Below are 20,745 nucleotides of genomic sequence, written 5' to 3' on the forward strand. Positions count from 1 at the left end.
CAGTCTGCTCTGATTGGCCAACTGACCCAGTGCATTGTGATTGGCCGAACACCACAAGCACGCGCCAGAAATGTAACGCCCCTTACCACAATCGCGAGCTTCAGCTTTCAAGTTAGTTTTATCAGTTCAAGCCCCGAAAGGGAAACAGAGTCGTGTGACAGACACAGGGATGATGCTCGTATGTATTTGCAGTACACAAGCCGCGTTTAAGGTGTTTTCTGACGGGCAGTACACTCCGCTGTGATGTGACCCTGTTCCCCTCTCACACACACACAATGACGCGTTTCGTGCAAAACTCCGCATTTGAACAGTCAATAGAAAATACTTGAACTAATAACAAAACATACTTCCAGTCGCTGATTCAGAAGCGCCAGATTGTCACAGCAAAGTCAGAATTTACCTTTTTATTTTTAGAAATAGCCTTCATGCATAGCCTGCCTTGTACTCTACTAGGTGCAAAAAACTCTCGTCCATAAAATGCGTTGCATAAATTCGAACATTTGGGTTGTGCTGTTGTGTTGTAAATCTTAACCAATGATTCCTAATTGTATCTACTTTCAGAAGGCCATAATAAAGTGCTTTTGTTTTCGCATAGAAGCACACAGCGTCTCCCTGACATGCTGCATCAACACTACTGCGGTTACTGAAATCATGCCGCCTTTCTTTGCGTGAACGTTTGGGCGGCATTACACAAATATTTCCACATCGTGACGTAGACATGTGGGGGCGTGTTTGAATGAGCCGTTTTAGGGGGCGTGGAGTCTTAACTTTTATAAAGAATATCTCTTTGGATTTGAGACTTTAGTCTTTGCAGCTTTAGGGATCTTATCTATGCACGAACAGTTTGTAACACTCCAAAGAGAAAGAAAAACTTGTAATTGCATCATATGACCCCTTTAACTCCCTAACTAACATAAACAGGAGAAAAAGTCCAATTCAAAACAAATGGCACCCACTTCCCTACGAACCCCACAAAAATAAATGAATCATTAAACTTATGAACCAAAAAAAAAAAAGCTGAATCAAACAGACTCAGAAGGTAACACTCACTTCTCCCATTTCCCTCAATCATGGAGTACAATCATAGAAACAAAGGAAAGAAACTCTACTTCAGTAAGTTCAACACAAATAAGGTAAAGATACACAAAGCCAGTTGATTGTAACTCCTCCCACTACAATTAAATAAGCTATATAATTTCATCCAAACTCACACTTGCTTTGGTCTGTCGCACAGACATGCGCTTACCCTCCTCCATCACTTCTTGTCCACAAAAATCATCTATCAGCTAATTGTTTAATCTTGTCCAGTCTCATTTACAGACTTGTATCACTTCTGGATGGAATTTCAGATCTGCTAATTGCATTAGGCTTCAGGGATTTCACCCCTCAATGTTCAGGACCTCTACAGTAATCTTTATCAAACAGAGTGGTCCTGACTGAACTATTAAATAATATAACAATAATTTAGGTTCATAGCTGGACATGTTGTTACAATCCTCTTTTGTAACAATGTAGACGGTAGAAGTCAAAATAAATAACTCTGTGAAAATTATATGATCATAGAAAAGATTAAAAGGGTAAAAAGAGTAAACGGGTAATTAATTTTTCTCCAGTGGTCCGATATAAACATTATTTCCTATTTTCAAGTAACATCAAAAGGTCATCAGGTAAAAGCAAATATTGTAATATCTGATGAAAATATTAATGTACCAGTATAACATAAATGATATAAATGAATGTCACAAAACAGTTATGTCATCAAATTAAACTTGTAAACAAAGATTTATACAATTCTGCCTGATGGTGCTATTCATATGAAAGAAAACAAAAAAGTCCCTTCAGAGTCTGACAGGTGACGCGGCTAGGCTTTAGTTGGCGGCTGAGGTCCCGGCTCGCATCCAGCACTTCCCTCACCTGTCGCTCTGATAACACCCCCTTCCAGCGCAGCAGACCAGGTACATACCGCTCACTGCAAAACATTCAGAAGAAGGCTTTACTGCGCTGTCTGATGAAAACAAAATAAAATAAAAAAACACACACATTTCCAGGCCTTTAATTATGTGTACAACGTATATAGGCTACTAAGTGCTATTTGCAAGTTTACCTGTCCTGAGGGAAATCTCTGAATAAATAACAACAGGTAATCTTGAGTACTTCTACATCACTGTGAAGTAAAACTTCACTGAGCCTCTGAAGGAGATGGTTCCTCTGGTCATCCTTGCCATTCTGTAAAACAGATACATAATAGTTCTTCACACTTAGAAAAAAAATTGTGCTTTTAAAACTTGTTAATTGAAAGTGGTTCTTCTATGGCATCGGTGTGGACATCCCCATTTTTAACCTTTTTAAGAGTGTAATTTAATTAAATGTTATAGAGTTTTTCTTACCAGTTCAGCAAATGTGTTGTGAAAATTGAGAGCATCCTCTCTCATCCTTTCTCCAACATTTCCCCATCTTCTCTCTAGCCGTCTGAACTTGCTCTCCATCAGGCAATCCAGATACACGCATGAAACACAGTCATAGGATACATTCACAAAGATCTGTCAGAAAGAAAAGTGGGGCAGAGGAGCAGAGAATAAGTGTGAAATAGTATGTTTTTTTTTTTGTTTGTTTTTTTAAATTTGAGTTAGACTGGGTATTTGAACCAACCTCCTGAATTTCTTTTGCCTCTTCAGTCTGAGGCAGAGATGCACACTGCTTTTTGATTGCCTCTGTCAGTACTTGAATTTGCCCATCTTTTTCTTTGAAATAATGTCTTAAAAGGGTCTAGAAATGTACATAGTTCATAGTACATAGAAACTAGGGCTGGACAATAATTCAATATCAATATGTATCGCGATATAATTTTTTTCAATAATGGTGATATGATTTTTAAACACATTTTCGATATTTCGATATACATTACCAGTGTTTCTCATACATTGATTTATTTGTGGTGTTTGACTTGATGTTGAATAAACATGAGCACTACACCACGTTTCAAAATCAAAACGTGTCGCGGGTGTTTTATATGAATCTATCTCTATGTCTTCAGAAAAGACATTCTCAAGCAACATGCTTTTGTTGTTGCTCTTTTTTTTCTGTAGCAACTCAGAGCACTATTCATACTCTTTATCCTGGCTGAAGCACATTTGTTTAAATCTATAAGAACAATCAGCCTACACTACCAGTCAAAAGTTTTTTAACAGTAAGGTTTTAACATTTTTTGTTTGTTTGTTTTTTAAAGAATTCTCATCTCTTCACCAAGCCTGCATTTATTTGATCCAAAGTACAGCAAAAACAGTAAAATATTTTTACTATTTAAAATAACTGTTTTCTGTTTGAATATATTTTAAAATGTAATTTATTCCTGTAATCAAAGCTAAATTTTCAGCATCACTCTTCAGTGCCACATGATCCTTCAGAAATCCCTCTAATATGCTGATTTGCTGATGATCAATATTTAAAACAGTCAAGTACATATTTTTCAGGATTCTTTGAATAGAAAGACCCAAAGATCAGCAATTATCTGAAATAAAAAGCTTTTGTTACATTTATACACTATTCCATTCAAAACCTTGGAGTCAGTATAATTTATTTATTTTTAATTTTTTTGGAAAGAAATCATAGAAATGAATACTTTTGTTTAGCAAGGATGCTTTAAATTGATCAAAAGTGATTGATAAAGACATTTATAATGTTACAAAAGAGTTGTATTTCAGATAAATTCTGTTTTTCTGAACTTTCTATTCATCAAAGAAACCTGAAAAAAATTATATTTAGCTGTTTTCAACATTATAATAAATGTTTTTTGAGCAGTATATCAGAATATTAGAATTATTTCTCATGTGACTGGAGTAATGATGCTAAACATTCAGCTTTGAAATCACAGGAATAAATTACATTTTATAATATTTTAAAATAGAAAACATTTATTTTAAATAGCAAGAATGTTTTTGCTGTATTTTGGATCAAATAAATGCAGGCTTGGTGAGCAGAAGAGAATTCTTTAAAAAACATTAAAAATCATACTGTTCAAAAACGTTTGACCGGTAATGTATGTTAGCCAATAGTTTGAATTTAGAGATATTAATATTAATAAGGTGAGTCTGAGATGCTTATTTGAGAGTGATTTCACATTTCTTGTTTGTATGAAGGCTAAATACAAATAAAAGGTGAACATTATTTATTTGTGCGTTTTATATATAGGCTATATATACATAAAATATATAGTTTTATAGGAGGAGGTTTCGTAGACTTGGCAAATTTATTTTTCATAAGTTTGTAGGTACACACATCTATTATATTCTTGGCAGTTCATATTCTTGGCAGTTTTTATTAGGCTTTTTTAAAATAGAGTTCATATCGATATCGGAATTATACCGTATCGACCGAAATTAAGAAATATACCGTGATATAAATTTTGGCCATATCGTCCAGCCCTAATAGAAACTATAGTTATTTTCATGTTTTTCCTGAATTTGGTCTATAGCAACAAAAAATAAATAAATGAACACAACCCCAAAATCCTGCCCTCTAGAGTGCATAAACACAATGCTTTAGATATCATGAACAATAAACAACCATTTTCCCATAATTAACACTCCAGGTATTGTTCATTGTTAGTTCATAACGCACTAACTGCATTAAAGTAAACAAACTGAACCTTATTACAAAGGGTTACCACTTCATTGTTGAAAAGCCTGATGGGCAGGCATGTAAGATAAGAAATATTCATCTGTATTGATGACTGAAACATTCCCTGTTTGGAATTTGGGAAATCCCTCAACTTTCCTTTCCTCAAACTCTTTATGATGAAATGATGTTACCTGTGCTACGGGTTTCATCACCTTCTGTACAATAGACAGAACGTGATCCTCCATCTCCACTAACATGAGGAGGATGTTTGAGAGGTCATCACTGTTGTTCGTGTCCGGATTGTTGAGTTTAGGAGCAAAAAATCTACAGCAAAATAAATATATACATAAAGCTCTTTTTATGACAAAACTATAGTTTTAGTTTTGTGGTTGCCTGTGTATGAACCTAATGCAGGATAAATCAGAAAATTATGGATAGAGAAATGCCAGTTAATTATACACTGACAAGTGTTATAAATATATAAATATATGAATAATTAAAAATAGAAATCACCTGAGTTGCCTACAGGTGCTGATGAGCCGAAACAGATGCACAGACTTGTTCTTCAAGTGTTGCTGTTTTTCCAGGCGTTCTTTCGCTACATACACATACCTACAAAAAATATATAGAAAATTAGTTAAAAGTTCATCTTAATGTTCATAATATTTTAGTATATTTTTAAGAAGAGAATAATAAATAAATTACATAACAATACACAGATAGATAATGTGAAGACATTTTAGACACTTACTCCTGAACAAACTGATGAAGCTCTTTAAGGCAGAGCGTTTGTGTCGTTCTCATCAGCGTGTGACTAAATTCCTTAGAACTCTGAATAACAGCATTCAGACACTGTAAAGACAAAACAACATAAAATAAGTGTGCAGTACATCATATTTAAAAACCATTTAACGAGTTCGTTTGCCCATGTAATCATTAGGAAATAGAGTAAACTTATTTGGCTTGCTGTCCACTGATGAGGGGCTCAATGAAGCAGCTTCCGCACGAGCTCTGATATACCCCCCAGGGACTTGATATGAGGTGATTACAAAGGGCAAGAAGAAGGTGGAAATTGGGGAGGTGGAGGGATGCTGGAACAGCTGAGACTGGAGAGAGGTAAGCAGCTGCTTATATACTCTGGCTGTTGATTGAAAGATTAGATGGGCTCGCTCCTCCCTAACATACGTTTAGGAGCTTCATTAAAATTCCTCTTTTTATAACCAAGAAAAACCTAGCCTTGCACATTGTTTTCTTTACCTGAATGACATCTAAGTGAACTCTGATGAAAGTTTCTTCATCCATTGAGTCTTCATTATGTCCAAGTTGCTCATCATAGTTCAGGATCTTCTGTAGCGTCTTGGAGATATCATCCTGTGACAGTTGAAGTGGGACAGAGACACATGTTTTATGTCCTTCCTAAATGTTTTGCTAATTTTGGGTGCTCTTTTTTTAGCCTATTACAAGATCATAATTTTAACAAATACAGATGGAGCATATCATGACCTTTAGTTTTGGAAGCAGTTTCTCCGTTGCTTTCTGAAACCATCCCGTCAACAGCAGAGGGTCACCCACTCTGAACAAATACTGTGAGTCTGAACTGTAACATAAATTAATTTGTCAATAGTTCATGCTTCATTTGTTTATTACAAGTACATTTACAGAAAAATAAACAAAAATCAATTGTATACCTGAAGAAAACATCTTTTCCCCACAGTAGAAGGCAGAAGATCTCTTTTACAGACAGATCTCTGTTTAGGAGCAGGTCCAGGTTGGTAAAGAGGTGACGGCTGTAACTGTCCTTCAGATGATCTAGCAGCCCAGCATCTTTCAGTGCAGGTGTTAATCGAAGCGCCTCATCATAAATCATGCTCTGTACGCTCTTTAGAAAGTCCTGTATCTGCTCGAACTGAGATTCTTGTGGTCTCTCTGCTGGCAGCTTGGGAAAGTGGTTCTCCACAAACTGATTTATTTCCTGGAGGGATTCACAAAGCCAGTCTTGAGAGTAGTTGCTATTCAGTTTGCTCAAGGTTTTCAACACCTCAACTGTAGCATCAAAATCCTCAGGGGTTGACTGGTCACTCAGAATTATTCTGAGAGAATGAAGCACTCTTTCGTTACGTGCTTCAACATCTAGAGCAATGAGATCAGGAACTCCAGACTGCTGTGAACTGCATTCAGATGTCTGTTCCCCTGGTAAAAGGTTCAATGACAAATAAGAGTGTGCATCATAAAGAAAAAAAAAGCTGGGGTGGGCTGGCACTTTGATAGATGTGAATGTACACATCTTCAATATTAAACATTATTTCAAAACTCTTGAATTATTCATTCCCAATGTTTTGGGGAATTGTGCTGAACTAACCTTTTATCATAAAAAGTCAAATTCTCTGATATTTTATAATATAACGAGGAACGTTTTTTGCTGCGTATTGTTTGCACCATATGACTACTTTAAGTAGTCTTTTTCCTCTTCTTTAAAGTACTTTTAAAATGTGTATTCAAGACATTGTATGCGACAATGTGATTCTAATGTAATTTTAATAAATTACTAAACAACTAATGTGATTCGTCAAACCATGGCAGCAAACAAAATGTTGAAATACTTTAAACAATATGCTTGCATTGTATACCGATGGAAAGATTTTGGCTTTTCCAACAAGAGCAAAGACACTTACTTTCATAAATGAGTGAGATCAATGTTAATAGAAAAATAACAAGAGACTGCTTACCATCTCTGTGCTCTATTTTTTTCATTAAAGGTTTGTCTTTATTCCCATTCTGTGTTTTCCTTCTTATCAAAAAGCTTTGCATTTTCGTTAGCTTAAACTCCATACTTGACTGACACAAATAAAAAGCTTGTCCCACCGAATACATCAGAGTATATAGTGAGCTTGCAGGAAAAGCAGGTATACTGGAAATTTACCTCATGAATAAACATTCCAGCCAATGGTTTGGGGCTAACCAACTGGTTGTTTTAGGTGTGAAGGCTTTGACAGCATTTAAGAGAAAACGAAAATGAAACCTAGTTCTTTGGGTGTGCCCAGGGCTGGATTGGTAATCGGGCATAAAAATAAAGGTGCTTCATGATGCCATAGAAGAACCTTTTTGTCTAAATGGTTCCATAAAGAACCTTTAACATCTGAAGAACCTTTCTGCTTCTCAAAAGAACGCTTCACCGCAACTTCCTGTCGGCTTTTCCCCCGTTTTCACAGCAGCAGAGGCTTGCTCTGCAGTGAGTGAAGCGGGCCAAAGAGCCAGGCAGGAGGAGGAGAGGAGAGCAGATGAATCAGTAAAGTGCTTGATAAAGACTCAGAACGGAGGCAGGCATCTAACCTATCCTAATGTGTGCGTGCGCCACGAGTGTAGAATATGTAGGCTAAACACTTTTTAATAAAATGTAAATTCGTCCCCTGCGATTTTTTGGTCAAGTCAAGTAGGCTATGTTCATGGAGGTTTCCATGGGCCATCTAGATTTAAATGAAAAAAGACACGATATTCAGTCGAACCTGACCTTTTAGTCTCATCCAAAAAGTTTTTGAACAGTAAGATTTTTATTGTTTTAAGTCTCTTCTGCTCACCAAGCCTGCATTTATTTGATCCAAAATACACTAAAAGCAGTCATAGTGTGATTTCTTTTCTTTTCTTTTTTTTTTTACTATTTAAAATAACTGCTTTCTATTTGAAAATATTTTAAAATGTAATTTATTCCTGTGATCAAAGCTGAATTTTCAGCATCATTAATCCAGTCACATGATCCTTCAGAAACCATTAAAATATTCTGATCTGCTGTTCAAGAGACATTTATTATTATCATCATCATCAATATAAACAGTTGAGTACATTTTATTCTGGATTCTTTGATGAATAGAAAAATCAGTGTTTATCTGAAATAAAAAGTTTTTGTAACATTCACTATACCATTCAAAAGTTTGGAGTTTACATACAGCTTACTGCAAAACAGAGAAGACGACTTCACCACACTGTCAAAATCACTCAGTATATATAAAGTGAAAGTGCCGTGACAATGACATACGGCCAAGTGTGGTGACCCATACTCGGAATTCGTGCTCTGCATTTAACCCATCCAGCGTGCACACACACAGCAGTGAACACACACACACCGTGAACACACACCCGGAGCAGTGGGCAGCCATTTATGCTGCGGCGCCCGGGGAGCAGTTGGGGGTTCGGTGCCTTGCTCAAGGGCACCTCAGTCGTGGTATTGAGGGTGGAGAGACTGTAATGAAACCCGCTGTTGAAATCATTTTAACTTTGAGCGGCAAGTTCAAAGTCTCAGCATTCAAAGACCAGTAATGCGTCTATGCTAAGCCAGATTTCGCTTTTCTTGGACATGACAACCTATTTTCACAATATACATAACTCAGCCTGAAGGAGAGACACAGCTAATCACACGCAATCAGTCGACCGGCCTCATTCACAGTGTTTAGACTTGCAAATCTACTGAGCCTCTATACAAATCAACATGGTAAATATTATGTTATCATTACTAATATCTAGTACACATGCACAAAGTGTAAAACGAGAAGGGCGTAACCGTACAAAAAAAGAAAATAAGCAAATATTTTGGTTGCTGCATTCCTCTGCGGTTATGCTCGTCAATAGCGCGGTATTGTGATATTGCCGTTATCGTGACAGCCCTACATAAATGCTTTTCATATGAATGCTATTCATTATTTTCAAGAACTGAAACCATCTATCTATTTTTCTATCTATCTATAATCTATCTATCTGTCTATTTACCTATAATCTGTCTATCTACCTATAATCTGACTATCTATCTATAATCTGACTGTATATCTGTCTGTCTGTCTGTCTATCTCTTTCTCTCTCTCATCTGACTATCTATCTATAATCTGACAATCTATCTATAATCTGACAATCTATCTATAATCTGACTATCTATCTATCAATTTAAAATCTATTATCTATCCATCTATCCATCTATCCATCTATCTATCTATCTATCTATCTATCTATCTATCTATCTATCTATTAGGGCTGCACAATTAATCGATTTTCTAATCGCAATTACAATTACAGATACCATAATTATGTAATCGTTCAAAGTCCACTTATGTTATCCTGCGTGCTTAAGATGTGTTTTTTTCTTTCTACAGGTTATCTTAAGGGTTTTTCCATTCTTTTAATATAACATTATAGTACTATTCAGTTTCGATTTTCTTTATTTAAAGAATAAACCAATCTGATGTATAATTCACATTTGAGGTTTAATATTATAGAAAAGCAATAAAGGTTTTTCAAGAGTTGTAAAAATATGGTATGCAGTTGCTTCAAACAATGCTATAAACATCATTCAGTGTAAATTTTGATAATCATAATTAATAATCGCAATTACAATTTTAAGGGAATAATCGACAATTATGATTTTTGTCAATCGTGCAGCTCAACTATCTATCTATCTATCTATGAATGACAGATTGTATTGCCTTCAAAACATTCAAACTACTTTAAACTATTTCGGACTGAAAACCATCAAACTTAAAACTTTTTCATTATTGCTTGCTAAGCAAAGACCCAACATTTTGCACGTTCATAAAAGAAAAGCTGAGTTAGAGCATGAAGCGATCATTGTAGCCAAATATAGTCTAATCTGTTGAGCGTGTGAACACTCTGGCCAATCAGCAGTGTTTCAAAATCTGCTCAACAGCACTCAAATGTTAGCGGGATATTTATTTTTATTTTTTTATACCAAATGGTATCGTGGTCGGTGCTTTTGACAAGACTAGACAGAATATTTATGTTGGGGTGAACTATCTATTTAAATAAAACCTGTGATCTACCGGTCCATCCAGATTGTCCTGCAAAGTTTCCAAGTCATCCTCACCTGGCTGTTGTACTTTTGCCCTGAAGAGTATCAGCAAGCTTCTGGTGTTGTTATCCAGTGATGTAAGGGACGTGGATTTAAGGTCTATTTGACTGATCCTTCTAAATTCTGCATAAACCTGTGTGAGAAACATGACAAAAAGGGAGAGAGATTTCAAGTAAGCACATACGCACTCAAAATCAACTATGTAAAACATGAGAAACATACCTGTTCCTCAATAAAGAGTGCTGGCCATCGTTTTTTGAGTGTAGATACAAGGGGCTGATCTTCAACAACCTCGCGTCTTCTAAGGGCAAATGTGACATCCATCTTTGTATTCAAAGTACACGTTCACATCTTTTTTCTTAATCTCGTCTTCGATCCATTTCCGTTCATTCTCCAAGGCTTTTTCATCAAAACCAGTTGGAAGGTTGGGAATTGCTATATTGAGAAACATCGCAGGTGCTCCCAAACATTTACACAAAATGGCAGACCTAAACTTCAGAAAATTACACAGCTTGAATACACCGAGGCCGAGCCATGTCTCATGGCGACTCTCAAAGCAACTCCACACAAATTGCATTTACAAGCTAATAATAGTATTTGACAATAATATCGAATACACATATATTCAATAAGAACTCGTTAATACTCACTGTTCAAGTCGTACGTTATTGTTCTTCACTAAATGGTGCCTCACGTGTTCAGCAGGCCTAGCAATGGTGGGTTCACTGAGGGGAAAACATTTATATTTATAGCAGAAGCGTATTCATTGTGTCTCATACACTTAATATCGTTATTATAAAGTGACATAAAATAATTTATTTAAATAAATAGTAACTTTAATAAAGTAATTGAAAAGGCCTACTTATTGCATATTAAATAGGTTAACTTGTAATCTGTAACGTATTACATTTCCAAAGTATCCTTCCCAACACTACTGGATACATTATTAAAATCAAAAGTGTATGTGTATATTAATGTTATTTAATGGGCCTGAGCTAACTTGGACTAACAATGAACAGCTGTATTTTGATTAACTAAAGTTAACAAAAATAAAAACATACTGTAACAAATGTATTGCTTATTGTTAGTTTTGTTCGCATTGTTCACATTAATTATGTTTGCGTTAAATAGTTGACACAAATGGAGCCTTACATGCCACCAGTCATACTTTAAGTGTGCTTTTTTTGGGGACATCTAATTCTACCTCAACACCTCTGTAACCTGTAATGACTATTTAGGTCAAAGTATCCTAAATGTTATAACCTTATAACTTTTATTTTTATTTTTTTATCTTTTGCGAATTTAAGTTGCATGCGGTGACAATATTAATTCTAATTCTACCTCAACATAGAAAAAATATATATATATTTTGCAAAGACTATTTGGGTCACAGTAACGTAAATGTTAACAAACTTTAACTCCTTGTATTAACTTTATTCAAAATTTTCTTTTAGTGGACACTGCATTTTGTTCGAAGCAAAAAGCCTCAACTAGGCTAACTTATGTAACCTATAACTCTCCATCGCACAGTATGAGTTGCTTAGAAGAACGTAAACCGAAATAAATGTTGATTATGTGGTACACAGTGATGATTGACGCTAAAAGGAGCAAGTCAACGTTAAGAAATGGAATACAGGAAGTGATTTTAGCCAATGAATGGCCGCGGGGGGCGGGGCTATGTGGATTCCAGGCGAGGTACCCGCCCACCAGCAGCGCTCTCAACCCATTCTGCCTTTGCGTGGAGCAAAGAAGGTTCTGGAAGGTAAGACGCGACTTGAATCGATATTAAAACACTAGCTGCTGGCAAATTAACACGTCTCAGACATATCTGTAGTGTTTGAGTCTAGCAAATGCCAAAGCAGCTTTTTAGAAAACCGTCTGTTTTCTTGTCACGGCGAACCGGAGAGCTGCTTAGCTTAATAAGTATCATAGCAAGTGTGTTGCCAAGTTACGTTTGACAAATCTAGCTCTCTTTTTCTAATCCAGCTTCTCTCCAGAGATCTGATATCCATCGGCTGCATCGCTCAGCACTTCCCAGGTCTAATCTGTCTTTACATTCTTGGATCACGACCCAACATCTCCAGGCTCTCCACTGTCAACCCTTCACTGCGCCGGTGGACGACTAGCGTTGTGTTTATGTCTTTATTTCACGGAAACGGTGAGTATCCGCTCGGTAATTTGCATAAACTGATTTGTCAGTATGTATTACACATTTGGTAATGCGTTTTGGGTAGCCAAGTCTCGGTAACGAGTGTTTTTGGAGGCTTTTATAACTAGCTAATGGGTGTAAATAGCTTGACGGAGGGGAACAAAATGGCGTCGCGGTGCTTTTGCGCGCTAACCGTGACGCACTCTGCACCACCGTGACGATCACACAACTTTACCAATCTGAGGTTTGTTTAAGGTAATGTACTTCTAGTTGGTTTAATCATTTAGGGTAATGTACGCACTGCCGTCGGTATTCGATGCGTTTATTTCGATGGGAAAATAGCGGAGTGGGTTGAGTTCAAACGGGTAACCATGTGTGTATATCGACCTTGGGTGCAGCGCGGGTGACTCGATATTGCGCTGTAGCTTACATAGATATAATTTTTAAACCAGTAAATGCGGTTACGTGATTTCTGAACGTTTACAATTCCAGCTCGAGTGATGTACTTTTAATTCGACCAGCCAATAGGCACGCGCTTAATACCACGTGATCGTGATCTTTTATTTGTGTGGTATAGGAAATATTGTTCTGTCCCGTAACTCACGGCTCTTGAATATATTCCTCACCACGTGTTCTTTTGGCTTGAGTCATGCTTGTACCTGCTGACGCAGTCAGTGACGTGGGTAACTAGGGTCTTGATCAAGGCCTCTGCATGACTGTTTTTTTTTTTTTTATTATTCACGGCCAGACGTTTGTTTGCCTTTAATACCAGATGACAGAGAGAATATTAAACTATTTTTTGCATTTTTTAATCTTATAAAAAGTATATTGTGGATCATACAAGCCAGTGCCATAACCACCGTAGATATTCAGAGGAGCAAGTCTCCACAGTAATCAGATGTGCCCAAATTCATTATTGAATGTGATGAGACAAGAAACATTAATGGAGACCGTATATTAAGAGATTAATATTAGTGAATGTAATTTTTTTTTTTTCAAGTTATATTATTTGCATATAGTTCAAATAGATTACTTCACAATAAATGTAGTTTTTATTTTACTATATATACTTTAAATACTTTAGGTGTTATTCCTATAAGCGACTTAAAAATAAAGAGCAACAATATGCAAGCGCTATGACAAAAAAAAAAATATATATATATAAATAAATGAAATATAAATGAAAATTAATCTACATAAAAAAAGGCCACTAAACATTGGTTTGGTCCTCCAGAATGTATGGTTACAGTCTTGATATAAGCCCTGAAATGGCCTACATTATTAATAATATGCTTTACAGATGAAAGTAATGCTGTTGTACTACATATCAGCACAACTGTGATTTGGCTGTGGATACGAATTGGCCAGTTAGTTTCTATATTTCTTCTACCAGCAAAAATAGTTTAGAACGAATCCAATCCAAATGTGTCACCAAGTGGAACGTGCTCAAATTAAGAGGAAGTGATGTATAATACAGTGTATTTCTCTTTGCTTTTCAGAGCTGTTGCGCAGCTGTTGGAACGCGAGCGGGGGAAACCTAGTCCACGAGCGAGGAGTTTGCAGCCACTGTGGCAAGATCTTTTTCATGTCAGAGACCGAGCACACTTGCAGTTGTTTATGTCATCCCCTCTTCTCCAGACAGAAGATACCCAAAAAATCCCATTCAAGATCTCTTTATCTTGCTGATAGTGCCTCAGATCACTCAAAATGTCTGTCAATGTCAACCGCAATGTGTCGGACCAGTTCTACCGCTACAAGATGCCCCGTTTGATTGCCAAGGTAATAGAGAGACTGGTCTAAATGCTACATATAAAAAAAAAACATTATTTCTGCACATAATAGTATTCTCTTTCTGCTGTGTGCAGTAACAATCTGATACTGAGTTGGAGAATATTTAAAAAATAGTTTTTCCACTATCAATTACAGGTGGAAGGCAAAGGGAATGGAATCAAGACGGTCATTGTCAACATGGTTGATGTTGCAAAGGCACTGAATAGGCCTCCAACCTGTAAGTTTGTTTATAATTGGTTAAATCACCACTTTTACTCTGTCAGTAGTGTTTTGCTGTGGAACAGTAATGTATGTATTCTTCCCTTTGCTGTTTCCTCAGATCCAACTAAGTATTTTGGCTGTGAGTTGGGGGCACAGACTCAGTTTGATGCAAAGAATGACCGCTACATTGTAAACGGATCCCATGAAGCCAACAAACTGCAGGACATGCTGGATGGATTCATCCGCAAGTTTGTGCTGTGCTCCGAGTGTGACAATCCTGAAACTGACCTGGTAAGCTGACAATAAGGTTTGCTTGCTGAATAAACTCATGGTTAAAAATGAATGTTTTGCCGTCAGTCAGATAATGTTTAGAGAACCTTCTGAAGGGCATTTAAACATGTTTTTGTTTTTTTTGGTGCAAGTACAAGGCCAGTTGGCATGTGATGTTCAGGACACTCGATTTTGTCCTTTGCCCTCCATAACGCCTACAAAAGTGATGACAAAATAGCCATGCTTGTGAAAGCATTGGTCTACTTTAGTGTTATTTTAATATTATTTATATACTTCTATAGTGTTTTAATTTTTTGCTTTTATTTTTATATTTTCAGTTTAGATTTGAAGTTTTAGTGACTGCTCTTTTTTTTTTTTTTTTAGCTTTAGTATTATTTTAGTTTTAGTAATTGTACTTAAACACAATTTTATTTTAGTTAGTGCCAAAGCAACACCTCTGATTTATTTCCAGTTTTTGCCTATTTATTTGTTTTCCCATTTCACAAAAACTGATATTAGTTTAACAATACCAACACTAGTGCTCACAATTCAGAGCACAAAGTCTGTAAATGTGTTTTTTTTTTTTTTTTAAGTGAAAATCAACACCTTTGACAATTCAGAGGTAGTTTCATTTTCAGAAATGTTCCTCATAGTATCTGTTGTTCAGTTAGTTTCTTTGTCTCTCAGCATGTTAACCCAAAGAAGCAGACCATCGGAAGCGCTTGCAAGGCTTGTGGTAATCGGGGAATGCTGGACACTCGGAACAAACTGTGCACATTCATTCTCAAAAACCCACCTGGTGAGTCATGTTCAAATGCATGTACTGTTATTATTCACTATATTTAGCATTAGATTTATGTCTCGTGTTAGTTGGAAATGAGTATAGTACTACTTGATTTTTATATTTCTGATGTTAGCATTGCATACAAGCTTTATAAACCCCCATTAATTGCAAACCTGTTTGAAATGCAGAGACTGACAGTACTTGTGTGAAAGAGAAGAAGGAGAAAGAGAAGAAAAACAAAAAGAAGGATAAGGAGAATGGCTCGGGAAGTGGTGAGGCTGGGAACCATAACGACATAGATGCACCAGATGTTGTGGTAAGAGATAACTGTGAATAACTATACATATATTATTAATAGAATTTGTAACCAGTATATTAAAGTGTACGTTGATGTGCAGGATGGTGAGGAAGACGACGATGACTGGGCAGAGGAAACCACAGAGGAGGCCCAGCGTCGGCGTATGGAGGAGATCAGTAACCATGCTAAGAACCTGACCCTCAGCGAGGACCTGGAGAAAACCCTGGAGGAGAGGGTCAACTTGTTCTACAACTTTGTCAAAGTAAATAATGTCACTGTCACAATCTTTTGTTAAATTATGTCTTTGTCACCTTTGATTAGTTTGTCAAAAAAGTGCTGCTTTCTTTTAAATAAAATAAAATAATGAATTACAAATATATATTGACCCCCAAATTTTGAATGGTAGTTTACCGTTTATACCTGTGTAGTAGATATAAATGAACATAGTTATAAATAACCAAGGTTCTATCAATGCCACTAGAATTCAAACAACTGAAGAGCATCTGTTTTTTTCTGATCAGCAAAAGAAAGAGAGTGGAGCAATAGACTCTGCTGATAAGGAGATTCTGGCTGAAGCAGAAAGGCTGGATGTGAGAGCCATGGGCCCACTTATCTTGAGCGAACTGCTTTTTGATGAGAACATCAGAGACCAGATCAAGAAATATAAACGTCACTTCCTGCGGGTACGTATTTGAAAAAATAAAAAACACCAGTTTTAATTCTAAATGTGATAGCATGTACAGAACTATGTGAGACATTCTGCTGTTGTTAATCACTTGTGTTAATTTATTAAATATTTGGGTTAATTTGATTGTGCTTTGAACCAAGTATAGTACTCTCAGCTCCATTTAATACATTTTACACCCAGAATTTGGCAGATTTTGCTCCAAAAATTAGTATCACACATACAAAGTTTCCATCTGGGCCAAGTGATAGATGAGTATTTATAGCAGGACACAGAGACTTGCTGACAAGCTATGATGCTAGTGTAAAGCCATGCTAAATATAGTCTTGACTGTAAATGACTCTTTTAAATGAGCTGCTTTCATATATACCACTTTTCACCCACTGCTTAGATAAATGAAGTCAAATCCATTTAAAGGAACACTCCACTTTTTTGGAAATAGGCTCATCTTACAACTCCCCAAGAGATAAACAGTTGAGTTTTACCGTTTTTGAATCCATTCAGCCGATCTCCGGGTGTGGCGGTAGCGCTTTTAGCTTAGCATAGATCATTGAATTGGATTAAAAAATGTAGTTACATCGTGCACTAAGACCGACGGAAAATTAAAAGTTGCCGTTTTCTAGGCTGATGTGGCTAGGAACTATACTCTCATTCCGGCGTAATAATCAAGGAAATTTGCTGCCGTACCATGGGTGTGGCAGGTGCAGTGATATTACGCAGTCCCTGAAAGTAGTCCCCAGCTAGGTAACTAGTTATGTTATAGCCGGGGACTACTTTCAGGCGCTGCGTAATATCACTGTGCCTGATGCACCCATGGTACATGATGTAACTAAGAAGAGTCAAGTTTTAAATAGGAAAATTATCGAAACTCTTTAGTCATTTTTAATGACCAAATGCTAATGGTCTAATCCGATTCAATTATCTAAGCTAAAAGTGCTACCACCAGACACGGAGAACGGCTGATTGGATTCAAAAACGGTAAAACTCAACTGTTTGAGATTTACTGTAAGAGATCTAGGGGAGTTGTAAAATGAAACTATTTCCAAAAAATGTGGAGTGTTCCTTTAAATGATCTACTGGTTCTGCAAAAGATAACGAAGTGCTTTTGATTCATAAATCAAAGTACCAAATTCTCCTTTTCCTGTAGTTCTGCCACAATGATAAGAAAGCTCAGAAATATCTGCTGGGAGGCTTTGAGTGTCTGGTGAAGCTTCATCAAAGTCAGCTGCTGCCACGAGTGGCCATCATTCTCAAAGACTTCTATGATGCTGACCTCCTGGAGGAGGATGTTATCCTCATGTGGGCAGAGAAGGTACAACCTACTCATCATTTGGATTAATAGAGCATTTTATAACTTTGGGGTCACGAACTATGAACTACAAATCTCAAAAAATATATTTTCCTGTGTTTTAAGGTATCCAAGAAGTATGTTTCCAAGGAGCTGGCCAAGGAGATCCATGCCAAGGCAGCTCCCTTTGTCAAATGGCTGAAGGAGGCAGAGGAGGAGAGTGAGGGGAGTGAAGCAGAAGAGGAGGAAGATGATGAAAATGTTGAGGTAATTTCTTACACATTTTTAAACTTGAAAAAACTTGGGAGAATATATAATACACCGTTTTTTGTTTTTTTTATTTATATTGCATGGACAAACTGTAAATCTTACACAAGCCACACACAGGGGGTAATGTAGTAGTTAATTAGAGAAACCGCTTTATATTTTAACTGTCAGCAGGAGCCCTGGGACTGTAATTAGTGTAATTACATTAGTCTTCTCTGGGCTGGAATTAGAGTGTTTTTGAGCGACTGTTGTGCTGGCTTGTGATGTTCTGATTCTTCATCTTTCTCATTTGTTTTTGGTCATTAGGTTGTGTACTCTTCCTCTGCCCGAGAGCTGAAGGTGGAGACCGTTCAGCCTGAGAAAGCAGAAGAGGATGACGACCTTGATATAGATGCCATCTAAAGAAATGACAAGTGAAACAGCATTTGCCATCTTGGAACCTTGCTACTTCCCATTCCTCTTGATAAAATGGATCACAGTGGCCTCCTGTTTAGCCCCAGTCTTATTTTGTCCCACTTTCTCCTTAGTTATATTTGATTTACAACAATGGTTTTAATATAGCTCTTTCATCGACTTGCTGCTGATGTATTAAGAACTTTTGAGCTTTATTGTCCTTATTGAGCAATTTTGTGGTATTGTGAGCTTGACTTTGATGCATGGGTTTGCTTATACTGCACATCTGATTTGTTTTTCTTGAAATCATTAAAGGTTTTTGCTGTACATGTGGATGATTTTGTTTTCTTAGCTAAACAAGATTGTAACCTGAGTCTGTGTAACAGAATACATGAAATGAACAGGAATAACGGTGAACTACAAATCTGTCCATTTTGGCATCACTTGATTTCATCACTCACTTTACTTCAGAGGTGGCAGCTATTATAGAAGACCCGTTGCTTCAACCACATGCTTTCTCACCGAAACCCTGCCCCCCAAAAACATGTTTACCTCAAATATGCAAAGAACATTTCTGACATCGACTTGGAGTCAGGGTGGTCTAGGTGGGTTTTCTTTGGACATCTTTTTCATTAATGTATGTGAAGTAGTAGTAAAATTTATTCAAAGTTGTTGGCATCTATTGTGGAAAATAATGACTTATGGTTGAAGGTCATGCCTAAAATGGCCACTAGATGGCACACATACACCAATACATAACTGAAGATTCATCTGTAAACTGGCATATTGACTCTAAACTCCACCATTGAATGAGCCCCTCTATCTTTGATGATCATGACTTTTGGCATTTAATTAAAATGGAACATGTTTTGAGATTTAAACAGTGAAGCCTACAATAAGGATGACTAGACTTTTGGTATTACATAGCTGTTTATGTTTAAGGGGGAGGGGGAGTGCAATTAAATGTGGGATTCCAGTAATGGGACTTAAAATAAGCAAGCACAGGCCAAGCAAAAGTCAGTCTGCAAAGACTTGTGCAGCAGTGTGTGTGTGTGTATATATATATATATATATACATACAGGTGCTGGTCATAAAATTAGAATATCATGAAAAAGTTGATTTATTTCAGTAATACCATTCAAAAAGTGAAACTTGTATATTAGATTCATTCATTACACACAGACTGATATATTTCAAATGTTTATTTCCTTTAATTTTGATGATTATAACTGACAACTAATGAAAGTCCCAAATTCAGTATCTCAGAAAATTAGAATATCAGTTAAGACCAATGCAAAAAAAATGATTTTTATAAATGTTGGCCAACTGAAAAGTATGAACATGAAAAGTATGAGCATGTACAGCACTCAATATTTAGTTGGGGCTCCTTTGGCCTGGATTACTGCAGCAATGCGGCGTGGCATGGAGTCGATCAGTCTGTGGCACTGCTCAGGTGTTATGAGAGCCCATGTTGCTCTGATAGTGGCCTTCAGCTCTTCTGAATTGTTGGGTCTGGCGTATTGCATCTTCCTCTTCACAATACCCCATAGGTTTTCTATCGGGTTAAGGTCAGGCGAGTTTGCTGGCCAATCAAGAACAGGGATACCATGGTCCTTAAACCAGGTACTGGTAGCTTTGGCAGTGTGTGCAGGTGCCAAGTCCTGTTGGAAAATGAAATCTGCATCTCCATAAAGTTGGTCAGCAGCAGGAAGCATGAAGTGCTCTAAAACTTCCTGGTAGACGGCTGCGTTGACCTTGGACCTCAGAAAACACAATGGACCAACACCAGCAGATGACATTGCACCCCAAACCATCAATGACTGTGGAAACTTTACACTGGACCTCAAGCAAAGTGGATTATGTGCCTCTCCTCTCTTCCTCCAGACTCTGGGGCCTTGATTTCCAAAGGAAATGCAAAATTTACTTTCATCAGAGAACATAACTTTGGACCACTCAGCAGCAGTCCAGGCAAGACGCTTCTGACGCGGTCTCTTGTTCAAGAGTGGCTTGACACAAGGAATGCGATAGCTGAAACCCATGTCTTGCATACGTCTGTGCGTGGTGGTTCTTGAAGCACTGACTCCAGCTGCAGTCCACTCTTTGTGAATCTCCCCCACATTTTTGAATGGGTTTTGTTTCACAATCCTCTCCAG

General features: G+C 37.0%; 2 protein-coding genes across 2 annotated transcripts; one reads left to right on the forward strand and one right to left on the reverse strand.

Annotated features, from left to right (window-relative positions):
* Positions 1 to 3,594: 3,594 nt before the first annotated feature.
* On the reverse strand, positions 3,595 to 7,054 carry LOC306884057 (uncharacterized protein). The gene is made up of 5 exons (XM_079439698.1): positions 6,306 to 7,054; positions 6,121 to 6,214; positions 5,369 to 5,988; positions 5,131 to 5,229; positions 3,595 to 4,941 (listed from the first exon to the last, which is right to left on the reverse strand). Exons 1-3 carry the CDS (start codon positions 6,899 to 6,901, stop codon positions 5,794 to 5,796), a joined length of 885 nt encoding a protein of 294 aa, XP_079295824.1. The 5' UTR covers positions 6,902 to 7,054; the 3' UTR covers positions 3,595 to 4,941; positions 5,131 to 5,229; positions 5,369 to 5,793.
* Positions 7,055 to 12,143: 5,089 nt separating this feature from the next.
* LOC306884457 (eukaryotic translation initiation factor 5-like) lies at positions 12,144 to 18,918 on the forward strand. Its single transcript, XM_079440328.1, has 12 exons — positions 12,144 to 12,227; positions 12,452 to 12,623; positions 14,114 to 14,393; positions 14,541 to 14,622; positions 14,725 to 14,897; positions 15,564 to 15,675; positions 15,849 to 15,976; positions 16,059 to 16,220; positions 16,480 to 16,641; positions 17,791 to 17,955; positions 18,058 to 18,198; positions 18,505 to 18,918. The coding sequence occupies exons 3-12, from the start codon at positions 14,322 to 14,324 to the stop codon at positions 18,598 to 18,600; spliced, it is 1,293 nt and encodes a 430-aa protein (XP_079296454.1). The 5' UTR covers positions 12,144 to 12,227; positions 12,452 to 12,623; positions 14,114 to 14,321; the 3' UTR covers positions 18,601 to 18,918.
* Positions 18,919 to 20,745: the final 1,827 nt, after the last annotated feature.

The sequence above is a fragment of the Barbus barbus genome (assembly GCF_936440315.1).
Source record: "Barbus barbus genome assembly, chromosome: 18".
In the NCBI taxonomy this organism is placed as follows: domain Eukaryota; kingdom Metazoa; phylum Chordata; class Actinopteri; order Cypriniformes; family Cyprinidae; genus Barbus; species Barbus barbus.